The sequence below is a fragment of the Somniosus microcephalus genome, chromosome 2 (assembly GCF_052327205.1).
Source record: "Somniosus microcephalus isolate GS21.2 chromosome 2, FLI_Smic_1.0, whole genome shotgun sequence".
NCBI classification, from domain to species: domain Eukaryota; kingdom Metazoa; phylum Chordata; class Chondrichthyes; order Squaliformes; family Somniosidae; genus Somniosus; species Somniosus microcephalus.
Window position 1 is genome coordinate 154,838,465 of NC_140988.1, and position 16,886 is coordinate 154,855,350.

At 42.1% G+C, this 16,886-nt stretch overlaps 1 protein-coding gene across 4 annotated transcripts in view; it reads left to right on the plus strand.

The window, feature by feature from the left end:
- Positions 1–16,886, plus strand: part of LOC147123034 (AF4/FMR2 family member 1-like) — a 179,247-nt gene that overhangs the window by 79,995 nt on the left and 82,366 nt on the right. For all 4 annotated transcript variants that reach the window (XM_085963992.1, XM_085963982.1, XM_085963972.1 and 1 more), the window contains exons 2-3: positions 5,515–5,635; positions 6,983–7,897. In XM_085963992.1, the coding sequence (XP_085820118.1) occupies positions 5,515–5,635; positions 6,983–7,897 (1,036 nt within the window). The remainder of the gene's footprint in view (positions 1–5,514; positions 5,636–6,982; positions 7,898–16,886) is intronic.

A 16,886-nucleotide genomic window follows, 5' to 3' on the forward strand; every position in this document is an offset into this window, starting at 1 on the left:
TTCCATTTTAAGTGTGGACATAGGAATTTATACTGGAAAAAAGCTGACACTAGCGATGAAAAGACTAACCACAGCACGTAAGATTTGATAGACAGGAAGTGCATGCAGACATAAGATTTTTTAGATGATCAAGATAAAGAAGTTAATTCTTGGTGGTACTCTAAACAGCCCTGCGGAATGCTACTGCGCTTTTCAATGTATCTTTCATGCAGATTATAATGCCACCCAACTAGTACAAGACATTTTTTGATGAGACCCAATGGATTTGTCTTGTTGGTAATCTAGTTCAGTTTTAGCTACATTACTGTCCAGTTTTATACTGCAGAATTTGGGTCCGAGTCAATTCAGCACAAACTTGCCCATATAAATCCTATTCAATTGCATGTACTTATCTCGTGCAGTTACTGAATAATTAGACATTGATCTACTCCATGCCTTTCAATAGTGTAATTAAATTCTCTCTTTTCATTCTTGAAAGACAGTTTTTGGGGAGTAGGGTCTCAATAGTTCCGCGTTTAACTCGCGAGTTGCTGTGCCATGTAGATCAGGAAGGTCGCCATTCCAATCCTCTGTTTGTGCTATGTTCGCTGATCTCAGCTATGATAAGGATTCTCAGTATCCTTGCCTGAGGGAATTCAAAATGTGTTGGGATTTCAGCAGCAGATCACTATTCAGCGAATTCCCTGCTGGAATGTGGCTGTCTGATGAGGATGGAATTGAGCTTGGCTGTGATGCCCCCCTGCAGTCAAATAGCCTAACAATGCACATTGTCATGGTTCACACCCAATGACTGTCTATTTGTCTATTTTCATGCCTACCCCAGCAAGAAGTCAAAACCTATAGAAGGTGGGGAAGAAAGACATTTGGAGGGGGGAAGGTGCGGGGGGGGAAATGATGCTGCTTCAAAAGTCTTAAACGATATGCTCACTTTATTTAAAAAAAAACACAAACAATCCACCAAGGCCTCCGATTTGATTCCCAGTCTTTCCTTGGTCTTCAGTCAATTCAATTCACTCCACGTGATATCAAGAAATGGTGGATTGCACTGGATACAGCAAAGGCTATGGGCCCCAACAACATCCCGGCTGTCGTGCTGAAGACTTGTGCTCCAGAACTAGCCGTGCCTCTAGACAAGCTCTACCAGTACAGCTATAACACTGGCATCTATCCGACAATGTGGAAAACTGTCCAGGTATGTCCTGTCCACAAAAAGCAGGGCAAATCCAATCCGGCCAGTTACGCCCCATCAGTCTACTTTCAATCATCAGCAAAGTGATTGAAGGTGTCGTCAACAGTGCTATCAAGCAGCACTTGCTCACCAATAACCTGCTCACTGATGCCCAGTTTCAGTTCTGCCAGGACCACTCCGCTCCAGACTTCATTACAGCCTTGGTTCAAACATGGACAAAAGAGCTGAATTCCAGAGGTGAGGCGAGAGTGACTGCCCTTGTCATCAAGGCAGCATTTGACCGAGTGTGGCATTAAGGAGTCCTAGTAAAACTGAAGTCGGTGGGAATCCATGGGGGAGAGACTCTCCACTGGCTGGAGTCATACCTAGCACAAAGGAAGATGGTTGTGGTGGTTGGAGGTCAATCATCTCTGCCCCAGGACATCGCTGCAGGAGTTCCTCAGGGCAACCATCTTCAGCTGCTTCATCAATGACCTTCCCTCCATCATAAGGTCAGAAGTGGGGATGTTCGCTGATGACTGCACAGTGTTCAGCACCATTCACAACTCCTCAGATAATGAAGCAGTCCATGCCCGCATGCAACAAGACCTGGACGACATTTAGGCTTGGGCTGATAAGTGGCAGGTAACATTCACGCCACACAAGTGCCAGGCAATGACTCTCTCCAACAAGCAAGAGTCTAACCACCGCCCCTTGACATTCAACGGCATTATCATCGCTGAATCCCCCACCATCAATATCCTGGGGGTCACCATTGACCAGAAACTTAACTGAACCAACCACATAAATACTGTGGCAACAAGAGCAGGTCAGAGGCTGAATATTCTGCAGCGAGTGTCTCACCTCCTGACTCCCCTACAAGGCACAAGTAAGGAGTGTGATGAAATACTCTTCACTTGCCTGGATGAGTGCAGCTCCAACAACACAAGAAGCTCGACACCATCCAAGGCAAAGCAGCCCGCTTGATTGGCACCCCATCCACCACCGGCGTACCATGGCTGCAGTGTGTACCATCTACAAGATGCACTGCAGCAACCCGCCAAGGCTTCTTCGGCAGCACCTCCCAAACCCACGACCTCTACCACTTAGAAGGGCAACAGGTGCATGGGAATACCACCACCTCCAAGTCGCACACCATCCTGTCTTGGAATTATATCGCCGTTCCTTCATTGTCGCTGGGTCAAAATCCTGGAACTCCCTCCCTAACAGCACTGGGAGTATCTTCACACGGACTGCAGCAGTTCAAGAAGGTGGCTCACACCACCTTCTCAAGGGCAACTAGAGATGGGCAATAAATGCTGGCCTTGCCAGTGATGTCCACATCCCATGAACAAATAGAGAGATCTCAACCCGAATAGTGGTAGGGTTACTATAATTGGAGTCTTGTGCCCCTTGGCTAGGGAGGGGGAACATTAACCTGCCAAACTATCTGGTGACCCTGTTGGAAGAGCATATGTTAACATCCAGTATCAGCCAATTCAGGGTTGGTTGTGTTGCTGACTAGGTCAAATAGCTGGCACTCGCTCTCAAGGTTCAGACATGAATAATAGCCACTTGGCAAGTTCCCAGAGGGTCACCAGCAGCTGTGGTAATGTGCTCCAGCCAGCAGTTAGTCTTCACTAGAGGAGATAAAGTTGGTACGGTGGTGGTTGGAGGGGCTGGGTGGGTAAATGGAGAGACTTTCTTCATATCACTCCAAATCTAATCAACAGCTACAACTATTACCAGAGGCTCGATCCATAGTCATTTTTATCTGGCAACGTTCTTGGCCCCTCTATCTCAAATCTCGGAACTCCTATATCTCCTTCATTGCTAAAGCTGCCTCCAACAAGCTTGGTTTCATCTTTGTCATGCCAAACACTTTCCCCTCAACAACTCTCTCTGAAGTAGAAGTCTATCCTAGAAGAGAATACTGCTCCCACACCTGAGAAGGCTCTTCCACTTCTGGACAGTAAACAGGGAAAATGTTGTTTTCTGATGGGCAAAACCTTTCTCTGTCCAATGCTTCTGAAATTTACTCTCCAAGTATGCTATCCTACATGTTTTCCTCCTCCACACATTCTCACTATATTAAAATAGAGACTCATTGCAGTCTCCTGCTCTTTAACTTTTTTCCCCCGGGACCTCGAGTTCAAATTTTCAGTGTACTGGGAGCAATGTTTTACTGTAAGATTTGAGTTGCTCCCTTTTAAATGAGCTGTGTAGCTTTACAGAAAAGTACTTGACTCTTGATGTAACCTATTTTTAATCTCTGGAGAATCTCATACTGTTGTCTATTTTGTTGAAGACGTGCTTCAGTGTCAGCAATGGGGAAATCCTAGAGGATTGTGTCCACTGTTACCCAGCATTGATACGTGTAATTGATCAGTGCAGCATAGAACAAATCTCCGTTGCTGCCTTAATTGGAGAAGCCTTACAGGCTGTGCTGTCTTTTTTCCAAGAGGGGGAGATGATGAATAAATAGCTGTGTCAAACACATGGGGTGGATTTGTTACCTTCACCATTCAATTTTATTCAGTGGGAGTGAAGAGCTACTTGGTGAAATCCTGCTTTGCAACTTCTGTGGCTCCTGAAAGTTCTTTCAGTTCTCCCCTTTGCCCTCTACCTGCACCCCCACACACACACACACACACATTTCAGCTAGTGGACTCCCTGTTCCCTTCCCACAAGCTGTCTGTTTTAGACAAGTGCAGTGGTAGAGGTGCTGGCACACAGCTTTGATTATATTTATACTTCACGTTTATGCTTGTACACTAATAGCCATGCAAAAACGGTAAACACTAGTCTCGTTCTATGAGGGCAATAAAAGGTATCCTGAATTTTTTAATTGTTCATTTGTTGCCACCTCATAGAATATTGCTATGGCAGGTTTTGAGTATGCAGTAGTTTTTCTGCATCAAAAGAATGTTGATTTGAATAAAATGTAGGATTTGATTATCAACATTGAATATTTGTACTTTTTTTTAAAGATTAATGTATATTTGGAAAAAGATGCTAATGATATTTAATACTTTGGTTACTTGCACATTTTGAATTGAGATTCCAAGATATACATATTCTCAGCAAGTGTTGGGTGACTTAAGTAAATGGCAGCCAGTAGCAAAACCAGTGCTTCTAAAAATAGATCTGACCTGCGTTCTGTATGTATAGTATGTTGGGATTTGTGTATGTTTGTAGTGCAAATGTTGTGCACTCAATCTGTGGCACTTTTTAGAACAATATTAAATGATTGGGTATTATCACTGGGCTGCTTTGAATGTATTGACCTAAGGCTATCAGCTGGCAAGACCGAGAGATTCTGACCAGTGCCTGGTTTATATACAGCACTCGGAGTGTGCTCCTGTCTTAACTCTGGCTTCCTTCCGTTACAGTTCTGTTTTTTTAAATCAGCATTTTGTCACAGATTGTATAGGGAATGGGAAGAATCTGTAAGAAGACTTGCATTTATGTTGTACCTTACCACATCACTCTCAAAGCACTTCGCATACAATTAGTTACTTTGAAGTGCAGTCATAGTTTCTAGGTGAATGCCACAGCCATTTTGTGCATTGCATGGTCGCACAAATGGCAGTTAGATGAATGACCAGTTTATCTGGTTTTTGCAGTGTATGTGATATATCTCTGCTGACTAAGTATGATGTGCACTGCTAGGCTCAACGCGTGTACCTATTTATATTATCATGCCACGTACCTTTTTAGGTGCTGTGCCACTCGCTGCCTTTTGCTGCATGTCATGAGGTCTTTATAGAGTAACCATGTTCAATACATAGCACAGTACAAGATGTGCAGCATCTGTAGAATTTTATTAAATGTACAGTAAGCAAGCTGGTAGTGAGGTTAGGTCTACAATTCCATTTGGATTCTAGTGATAATCACAGGCCACTCTACTGTCTCCGCCTAGGTTCAAAATATCCTCGACTCCATTTAATTGCAGTTTTATGTTGGCTGTTTATCCTCTGTATATTGTATGCAGTATTGTAAAAATTGAATTTCCAGGACCCCTAATAGTTTTATTTTGTAGAGGGATAGGTCTCTCTAAATAATAGATATCTGGACACATACTTGTAGTAGTGTTTTCAAATGGCGAATGTACACATTTGCACTTAACATAGTGATAGCCACCTTGAACACATGTCATTGATCAAAGGTGATGAGCAGCAGAAAAGCTTCCCCTCTGTGGTCTGGTTGACATGGCAACAGATGGCTATTTCCTGATCTTTGTTACTGTCTTTCTAAATTCATTTTGCATTTTGTAAGTTGATTGCCAAGTAGATTAAAATCTATTTGGAGAAGTTTGAAATTTAGTTTATTCTGTTCTTCAACAGCTTGTACAATGAGGACAGAAATTTGCTTCGAATTAAAGAAAGGGAAAGGCGAAACCAAGAAATTCATCTCGACAAAGAACCTTTCCTTGAAAATGCCCCTCTCTTTGGTGAGCCATACAAGGTAAAGTACAAAGCAGCTCAGACTAATTTGGCTTTAACTTTTCCCTTTAGATCCGGTGTAACACAGCTCTTAGTGCCTCGAGTGAGTAGGTGAGCAGGACACCACCCCCACCCTGGCAAGCTGGTGGGGTCTTGTAATCGGGCACAGATCTGCATATTTTAACATCATCGGGACCCAATATGCAATTTTAGTTGGAAGCCTGAGCAGGGGAGCAGTGACAGCTACACCAGACTTGCTGGGAGGGGGATTGTGGGGCAGAAGAGGCCCAGGCAGGACAGTCTTAAAAAATGTTTTTAGGTGTGCTTGTGGGTGGGTCAGGAAAAGCAGGGGTTCTTCTCCAGGCCCCACAAGAAAGTTTTGGGCCTCCCTTGCCCTCCCCCACCTCCCCCCACATGATGACGCCCAGAGGGCTCTTTCTCTTTCTCTCCCCCCCCCACCCCACCCCAGTACTTCACTTATTTAACTGCCAGGGACCGATCCTGCAGTTCCACAGCTGTGACCTCGTGTCTCTAAATTCCCACTCCCACCTGCTGGCCAGGTAGTGAATCTGGCCAGTTTTGTGCGAGTCACCAAGAAAATGTGTGGAAATGAGGCCCGTTGATTAAGATGGTCCACGTCCCCCGACTCATCGGGTGTGCCACCCGCTTCGGGGTTCGTGCGTACTGTACCTGCCCTCTCATTAAAATCAAGGCCTATGTGTTGAGAACAATAGGAGCTCTGTCAAAGAGCTGTACTAGCCTAATCTTCTGTTAGTGCTGTAAAAGTTTTTCTGTGGTTTTAGAAGGAATCTTTGCGGAACTAAACTTCCAACAACCTTGCCTTTCTCCTTGAGTAAAATTGTAGAAAGGGACAACAACATTCGAAGCAATTTGGGCTGCTTTACATGGTCTCAAAGGCTGTAAAATTGGCAAAGGGGACTGATGCACACCAAAGAAATGAGTTTGCATTACAACTGGAAGATGAATATTAAAAGCCTTGGACTTGGCTATGTATAAAAATTTGCTTTAGGATTACTACACTGAGATACAAGACCGAGTTATTTTTAAATTTTGGTAACTGACTGTTCACTGACCATGGTATTGCAAAATGTATTGTTCAGTCCATGCTAATTTGCAGCCAGCACGGATCTTTCTATTCAAAAAAAAGTTGCATTTGAAATTAAGAAATTTAATGAGTACATTTATAAAAAAAAAAAAAATATCTGGCTGTTTTTAAAACAGTAATTAGTGCATGCAAGGAAACCATTTTTTTTCTTGGATATTTGCTTCTATAAAAATATCTATGAACCATCACAAGAGATTCTTCTTTGGGTTGGAGTTATTAATTGCTTTATCTGTTTCTGTGCAGACCAATAAAGGGGATGAACTTTCCAGTCGTATTCAGAATATGCTGGGCAGCTACGATGAGATGAAGGATTTAATAAGTAACAAGTCTCATCAGAACTTCATTGGTATACCCAAAAGGGCAGTCCCTTTGATGCCACAAGAAAAGAATGAGTGCTTGCTTGGTCCAAACAGAAGTAATAGTTCAATGCAGCCTTCCTTTCACAGCAGCAATCCACGATTAATGGGACCTCTCAGCTCTGCTCCATCAACAGGTGACTGTTCTTCCCAAAAAAGCACTGCACTGATAGAACAGAACAGCCAAAGCTCCAGCCATAACACTAAAAGCTACGACTTATTTCATAACCGAAGCCAAAATAAGGACAACTGCTATAGTGGCCGTGAAACTTACAGTAGCCATCGTGGGAGGGATGATCAAGCGGATGCGGACAATCACGCCAAAGTCCAGTTATCCCATTTGCAACACTTTCAACCACTGTTACCATTGTCCTTCCTTATACAACCCTTGTCTCCTATAACACCATTATCCCCCTTACATTCCAGCGGGTTTACCATTTCCAAATTACAAAGTAGCAATAGTCACAGCAAAGACTGTCCTCCAACAAAATCTCCTCATGAACTAGATGTACACTCCGGTGATCCTGAGAGCTTGTCTTCTGGTCTGAATGTTCCTGTCCCCAGCCAACATGCATCTCAAACTTTTCCACCATCTTTACCATCAAAACCAAATATGATGCAACAAAAACCTACAGCATATGTGAGACCTATGGATGGGCAAGACCAAGCCCCCAGTAAATCCCCAGAACTAAAGCCTCCTTCAGAAGATTACAGCGAGGAGTCGTACGGAAAAATCGCTGAGATGAAAGCAAGTGCCAGGGCGAAACTGTTGAAAATTAAAATTCCTTCTCAGCCAGTCGAGGTGAGTGCACAGATATTTCAGTTCTAATATGTGGTTCTTCTGCAGTGATCTCAGTCATGGCAACAGCTACTGGTCAAATGAGTTTTAGATGTTTTGCTCTAAGATTCATGCTAAGATCCAGGGGCATAAGCGGGACTTAGATTTTAAATGGTGGGTTTAAAGCTGCTATTAATTTGCATGAAACCTGCACTCCTATATAGCTGGTAATCAATCCCAAAGTAAACTTGCTGAACTTGCTAAGGCCAACTACCTTGAAGACCCATTTAAAAAAGAAATTAATCTTCCTGGTGGCTGGTTTAGCAAATCCAGCAACCTGGACTTTGAGGTTGCTACCAACTGTACAAGGCACTGGTACTAATTTGCAATTGGCCCAATATAAAAGCAGTTTAAGATTTACAACATGCATCAGCACCCTCACCTGTACTTCTCCCAGGAATTATAAGTTTAAAAAAAAATAAAACACATCTTTAGAATAAAAACCATGTCTTGAGAATGAACACAGTGAGTGTTAACAGTCCAGTCTTCATCCTCTTGGTAATAGAACAGCCAGATCCCTCAGATAGGAAGTTTCATCTGAAATATTTAAGGGAAGCTCTCCAGGAACTCCATAGTTTGAACACCATCCTTCAGAATCCAGCAAGACTTTAAGAATCTGCCCAATCAGTTTATTGGTTACAGTGTCCACCCCGTATAGTGGGCAAATCACATCGACGCCAACGTGCCCACTATAAGCGGTGGGGACTGTATTAGAAATGTAAATGTTGGAGAATGGTGTAGTTAGCTGCCTTCGTAAAGACACAGGCTGCAATATAAAAAGCAGATTCAGTTAATTAAGATGATATTGCTTAGCTGGTATCATGCATGCCAGACACTATTCACTTGAAATGATGAAAACACATTTATGTCTGACATTACACAATGATGTAATTCAGAGAAACAATTCCTGATTCTAACTTGAATGGCTGGCACCAATTTATAGATGTACATCTTATTAACATCTACAAAACCCAGGACAGCCGTTCACACTTGCCTAATTTAATTAGTCTAGTGGTTAGGTTTCCAAGAACAAAGGCAAGTAACCCTCTTTTTTAAAGTAAACACACAACTTTTTATCCTTGTTTGCAAGATACTGTTTTTATGTAAGAAAAAGAACGAACTTGCATTTATAAAGCACCTTTCAGGTCCTCGGTACATCCCAAAACACATCACAGCCAATAAAGTATTTTGGAAGAGTAGTACTATTATTTTATAGATGGACGTAGCAGCCAATATGTGTGAAACAAAGTCCCACAAACAATAAATAAGAATGACCAATTCTCAATGAGGTATTCAAAATCATGAGGGGTCTAGACAGAGTAGATAGAGAGAAACTGTTCCCATTGACAGAAGGGTCGAGAACCAGAGGACACAGATTTAAGGTGATTGGCAGAAAAACCAAAAGCGACATGAGGAACAACTTTTTTACGCAGCGAGTGGTTAGTTTTCTGGAATGCACTGCCTGAAACGGTGGTGGAGGCAGATTCAATCGTGTCTTTCAAAAGGGAGTTGGATAAGTAGCTGACGGGAAAAAAATTGCAGGGCTACGGGGAAAGGGTGGGGGTTTTAACAGTTCAAGTCTCTGTCTCAGTTCCTTACTCTGCATGTTTAGTAAAGGGCTACCCACAAGGCAATAGTCAAGATGGATGCCTGTACACTAGTCCACATGGCTGAATAAATGACTAGCTCAAGCTAGCTGTTCATAATGAAAATGTCTATTTATTTATGAACATAACATGGTACCAGGATTGGTAATATCTGCTGAATATTGTGAAACGCGACATGGAGAATTTGAAGCCCCCGGAGGGTTTGAAACTCACGGGGAATGTCGACTGCAATTGGCGGACTTGTAAACAACAATTCGAACTCCACATTGCTGCCATCGGGTTCGGTACGATGCCAGACGCAAGGAAAATAGCGTTACTGCTCACGGTTGCAGGCCCGCAGGCGATAGAGGTATTTAATACGTTTGTATTTGATCAAGAGGAGGACAGAGAAAAAATGGACAATGTGCTAAAGAAGTTTGATACACATTGTTCTCCCAAAAAGAACGAGACCTATGAGAGGTACGTGTTCCGTTCACGGACACAGCAGCAAAATGAGACTTTTGATAGCTTTGTGACCGATCTGAAACTGAAAGCACAGACATGTAATTTCTCTGAACTGAAATCATCCATGATTCGTGACCAGATTGTGTTTGGTATTCATGAGAAAAAGGTCAGGGAACATTTGTTGAGAGAAATCGAACTAACATTGGAGGATGCTGTGAAAATATGCCATGCCAGTGAGCTAGCTCAACAGCACGCAAAGACTTTCAGTGAAATTAATAATGCGACTGTAGTGAATGACTGTGCTGCTGTCGGTGCTGTGTCCTACGAGGGGAAGAAACGTGGGCAGAACAGAAATGCAAAGCAATCGGAGGATGGCATTTTTAATTGCAAACGCTGTGGTTACCAGCACCAGTCAAGACAATGCCCAGCATTTGGCAAAATGTGCACAAAATGTAATGGAAAGAATCACTGCCAAACAATGCTTTTCAAAAGTAAAAACAAAAAGGGCAACAAGTTAATGTGATTGAGGACACTGATTTAAGTGAGACATTTTTTGTAGGAATGGTGTCATATGACAATATCAAAAAGGATACAGAAAATGTGCAGCCCTCAGGAATGGACAATGCTGAACATAAAGTTAATGCAGTAAAAGAGGACAAATGGATGATGCCACTGCAGGTAAATGGAGCATTAGTTACATTGAAACTAGACACTAGGGCAAAAGCAAACTTAATCAGTATGAGTGACATTAAAAATATGAAAGAAAAGCCCGAAATACAGAAAATGTCAGTACTACTGAAGAACTATAATAGACAGAAAATAGATAGCTTAGGTGTATGCACACTTAAAGTGACAGTCAAAGACAAAGTGCATCATCTCGTGTTTTCTGTTGTGGCTGAAGGACTTGATTCACTACTAGGTGACAAAGCTTGTGAGGACTTAGAACTGGTCAAGAGAGTCTACCGTATAAACTGTGCCATAAGCAGACCAGATGACTCGGTGGATTCTGTAATGAGTAATTTCCAGGATGTGTTCAAAGGATTTGGAGTTCTACCATTCACTTACAAGATCCAGCTAAAGGAGGATGCTCAGCCAGTGGTACATGCTCCACGGAGAGTTCCAGTAGCCCTGCGTGACCGGCTCAAGAAAGAACTGGACAGAATGACCACACTAGGAGTCATCAGGAAAGTCGAAGAGCCAACAGACTGGGTTAACTCCATGGTATGTATAAAGAAAAAGAACAATGATCTAAGAGTATGCATGGATCCAAAGGACTTAAATGCAAACATAAACCGTGAACACTACCAGATTCCCAAGCGAGAAGAAATCACCAGTGAAATGTCAGGTGCCAGATACTTCACAAAGCTCGATGCCTCACAGGGATTTTGGCAACTAAAACTGGATGAAGAGAGCACCAAATACTGTACCTTCAACACACCATTTGGCAGGTATTGTTACCTCAGAATGCCTTTCGGGATAATATCTGCATCTGGAATCTTTCATAGAGCGATGGAACACATAATTGAAGGTCTGGAAGGAGTTCGGGTCCATGTTGATGACCTCATCATCTGGGGCTCCACACTGAAAAAACACAATGAGAGACTGACTAAAGTGCTACAGAGCATACGCCGGAATGGACAGAAGCTCAACAAAGCCAAGTGTCAGTTTGGCATCCAGGAAGTCACTTTCCTAGGAGATAATCTATCTGGTAAATGAATAGAGCCAGATATGGAAAAAGTAAACGCCATACTCAACATGCCCCGACCCACTGACAAAAAAGGATTGCTACGCATCATGGGGATGATAAACTTCATTGGAAAGTTCATTCCTAACTTGTCAGCCAAGACCGCCTGTCTGCGAGACCTGCTACGTAAAACAAATGAGTTCGCATGGACAGAAAGACATGAACAAGAGTGGATGAACCTCAAAACAGTGCTGACAACCACACCTGTACTCACCACCTTTGACCCAACAAAGAGAATCAAAGTGTCAACAGATGCATCAAAAGATGGCCTAGGCGTGGTCTTGCTACAAGCAGAGGGTGAAGATTGGAAGCCTGTTGCCTATGCCTCCAGGTCTATGACTGATTCTGAGTGTCGATACGCCCAGATTGAAAAGGAATGTCTAGGCTTGGTAGTTGGACTAGAAAAGTTCCATGGCTACATATATGGACCTCCCACCTTCACAGTTGAGACAGACCACTGCCCACTGGTTGCCATCATTAAAAAAAACCTGAATGAGATGTCTCCAAGGATTCAACGACTCATGATGAAGCTGCAAAGATATGACTTTGAACTGATCTACACACCAGGCAAACACATAGTGTTAGCAGATGCACTATCCCGAGCACCCACAATGAATCATGTGAGCTCTACTGAAGAAGACGTGGATGTTCATGTGAGTATGGTCACTGCTGCGCTGGCCATGTCCGACACAAAATCAAAGCAAATAGCAGAAGAAACAGTAAAAGATACAGTGTTACAAACAGTAATAGAGAACATTCATCATGGTTGGCCAAAAGGTTCCTGTCCAAAGTACTTTCACATCAGGTCAGAGTTAAGTGTCGCAAGTGGACTATTATTAAAACAGAACAGAATAGTCATTCCACAGGCTCTACGTCGAGACATGCTCGAAAGGATTCATGTGGGACACCTCGGAATTGAAAAATGCAAAAGGAGAGCAAGAGACACTGTTTATTGGCCTGGCATAAATAAGGACATTGAGAACATGATAGGCATATGTGAGACATGTCAGAAACACCAAAACAAACAAGCAAAGGAACCAATGATCGTAGCTGACTTACCAACAGCACCATGGCAAAAGGTTGGTATGGACCTTTTTCATTTGAATGGTAAAGACTATCTATTAGTGATTGAGTACTATTCTAACTATCCTGAGATGGCGCTGCTCTCAAGCACATCAGCAAGCAGTGTCATAATGCATGTTAAATCCATCTTTGCCAGACATGGAATTCCCAGGATTGCCGTTCGCGACCATGGTCCGTGCTTCAACTGTAAGGAGTGGCAACAGTTTGCAGCACATTATGACTTTCAACACATCACATCCAGTCCTCTGTATGCTCAGTCGAATGGTAAGGCAGAGAAAGGTGTTCAAGTTCTCAAACAGCTACTGAAGAAAGCAACAGAAAGCAAGTCTGATCCTTATCTCGCCCTGCTGAGCTACCGAGCCTCCCCTTTAGAATCTGTCCTTCCTCGTGTGAAACAAGTCCCACAAACAATAAATAAGATTAATGACATGTTGATAAATAAATAGACGTTTTCATTATGAACAGCTAGCTTGAGCTAGTCATTTATTCAGCCATGTGGACTAGTGTACAGGCATCCATCTTGACTACTGCCTTGTGTGTAGATCAGTTCAAAGTCAGTTCAGCCACAACAGAAAACATGAGATGATGCACTTTGTCTTGGACTGTCACTTTAAGTGTGCATACACCTAAGCTATCTATTTTCTGTCCATTATAGTTCTTTAGTAGTACTGACTTTTTCTGTATTTTGGGCTTTTCTTTCATATTTTTAATGTCACTCATACTGATTAAGTTTGCTTTTGCCCCAGTGTCTAGTTTCAATGTAACTAATGCTCCATTTACCTGCAGTGGCATCATCCATTTGTCCTCTTTTACTGCATTAACTTTATGTTCAGCATTGTCCATTCCTGAGGGCTGCACATTTTCTGTATCCTTTTCGATATTGTCATATGACACCATTCCTACAAAAAATGTCTCACTTAAATCAGTGTCCTCAATCACATTAACTTGTTGCCCTTTTTGTTTTTACTTTTGAAAAGCATTGTTTGGCAGTGATTCTTTCCATTACATTTTGTGCACATTTTTCCAAATGCTGGGCATTGTCTTGACTGGTGCTGGTAACCACAGCGTTTACAATTAAAATTTCCATCCATTTCTGTTCTGCCCACGTTTCTTCCCTTTGTAGGACACAGCACCGACAGCAGCACAGTCATTCACTACAGTCGCATTATTATTAATTTCACTGAAAGTCTTTGCGTGCTGTTGAGCTAGCTCACTGGCATGGCATATTTTCACAGCATTCTCCAATGTTAGTTCGGTTTCTCTCAACAGACGTTCCCTGACCTTTTTATCATGGATACCAAACACAATCTGGTCACGAATCATGGATGATTTCAGTTCAGAGAAATTACATGTCTGTGCTTTCAGTTTCAGATCGGTCACAAAGCTATCAAAAGTCTCATTTTGCTGCTGCGTCCGTGAACGGAACACGTACCTCTCATAGGTCTCGTTCTCTTTTGGAGAACAATGTGTATCAAACTTCTTTAGCACATTGTCCATTTTTTCTCTGTCCTCCTCTTGATCAAAGACAAACTTATTAAATACCTCTATCGCCTGCGGGCCTGCAACCGTGAGCAGTAACGCTATTTTCCTTGCGTCTGGCTTCGTACCGAACCCGATGGCAGCAATGTAGAGTTCGGTTGTTCTCTTGCAAAGAGTCGGCACGGGCTTGACGGGCCGAATGGCCGCCTCCTGTGCTGTAACCATTCTATGATTTTATGATTAATCTGTTTTTAGTTGTATTGATTGAGGGATAAATTGTTGGCCAGGACACCAGGAGAATTCCCCTGTTCGTCCAAGTAGTGCCATGGGACCTTTTACATCCACCAGAAGAGGTAGGCAGGGCCTTGGTTTAGTATTGCATCCAAAAGATGGTGCCTCTGTCAAAGTACCACACTGAAGCATCAGCTCAAGTCCTGGGGTGGGGCTTGACCCCAAAACCTTCTGACTCGTGTTATAACTGAGCTAAGCTGACACTATATAAATATCACACTGGTGCTTATGAGGTTGAGATTAAGGCACTTTGCTTGGACAGTGAGAGGGAGCTCTGCCATTATTGTGACCCTTACTGCTCTTGGTCGGGGAGTGTTTTATGCAGACATTGGGTGACAAGTTTGGAAAAGTTTTCTGCTTCCCAAATGCTGAACTGTTGAGCATTAAAATTCACCAGAAAAAATAAAATAAAAAATAAGTGTGTGTGTGTGTGTGTGTGTATATAAGAGGAGGATTGTACACCATTCTTACTTGGGATGCTTTCCAAAAATCATAAAATGTCTGGCGCATCTCCTCTTTTGAACATGTGCCCGATGGAGATAATGTTCTACCTGAAGGATTTCCTTTTGAACTTTATTTTTACATAATGCTTCACAGAAACCTTGGGAAATCAGGATGGCACTTTAATCCAACAATATTACTGCTATTGATGTCATAAAATGAGATGTACTGCAGACTTATAAGACTGGAAGTTCATTAAGAGCAGAGTTTCTAATTTCTCCATTTGGACAGGTGTGCGCTATGTGAAGTGTACAAACTTAAATTACAAATAATAAAGTCTTATGAATGTGATCTTGTAAAGTTTACTTAGGTCCCAGAACCTGGTTATCAATTAGTTCACTTCTAGTTTGTAATATTTTCATTGTGAATGAAGGAATAAAATTTTAATGTCTGTAAAGCGCAGCCATTATAAACGCGCACTGTACAGTGGAGCTGCTGGTAAAATTAGGAACATTGCTCACTGGAGGTTTGGAGGTACTGGCTGCATGAAAGTCTGGCAATAGGAATGATGCATGGCTAGACCATTAAGCAAAAATGTCAACAAAGGAACTCCTTATTAATACATTTAACAATTTTTTTTTTCTCTCTCTGCATTTTTATTTAAAGGGGGAAAATAAGTTAAACTTTCCTTCTCAAAAGTACATTTATGTCTTAATTATTTTTTAAATCAGCGATCACTTTGAAGCAGGAAATCATCTCGGGATTGGGGATATTGACACGATCTAGATGTCCATGTGGGGGGTGGGTGTGGCGATTTGGGGAAGGGGAGCGAGAATGCTGAATTCTGGGCACTTTCAAACCCCCGGCCCTCTGCCCCAGTTTCCTATAATGGCATGAAGTTTCCTCCTTTGTCACTTGATAACTGATAACAAATAGCTGCCTCATTATTTGATGATGGTTACAGTGGTTCTTTTTTATCTAGTCCAGTTCATTTGAAAGCTGTATTTTTATCATTTAATCTCTCGACTTGCAAAAGCCAATGTAGCCGCCCTTATCTCTCTTTGAAGATTGACCTCGTGAATTATATAGTAGAAGCCTCCTGTCTTTTTTCATTTTGTTTTGTTGGATACTAAAGCAATTGGTTAACATGTTTCTGTATAATTATTCTTGTAACTTCACTATATCTTTATTCACCCCAACCCCTGAACTTTCGTACTTTGGCAGGGTAAAGCTTTATTTTCCTTTTATAGCAGTAGAGTGAATAACATAAAGAACAATATAACCTGGCACACTAATCCTTCTAACATGCTCTCCTGAAATGCATTATTACATAAATACATAGGAACCAGGAGTAGGCTATTCAGCCCCTCGAGCCTGTTCCGCGGAATTCATTCTCTGGATGTGGGCGTCGCTGACCAGGCTGGCATTTATTCCTCATCTCTAATTACTCTGATGACCAAGTGGCTTGCTAGGCAGTTAAGATTCAACCACATTGGTGTGGGACTGGAGTCACATATGGAACAGACTGGGTAAAGACAGTTCCTTCCCTAAAGGACACTAGTAAACCAGTTGGGTTTTTATGGTGGTCCAATAACTTCATGGTCACTTTTTAAACTCGTACCAACTTTTGATTTCCAGAGTTTAAAAAAAAAATCTAAATTTTCAAACTGCCAGGAAGGAAAGAAACAACGAATGGACTGCATTTATATAACACTTTCCATGACCTCGGGACATCCCAAAGCACTTCATAGCCAATGAAGGACTTTTGAATTGTAGTCCCTGTTGTAATGTAGGCAAAGATGATTAAAAACAAAAAATAGAAATCATTGGAAAACTGCACAGCTTAGTTGATCTTAAGTCATAA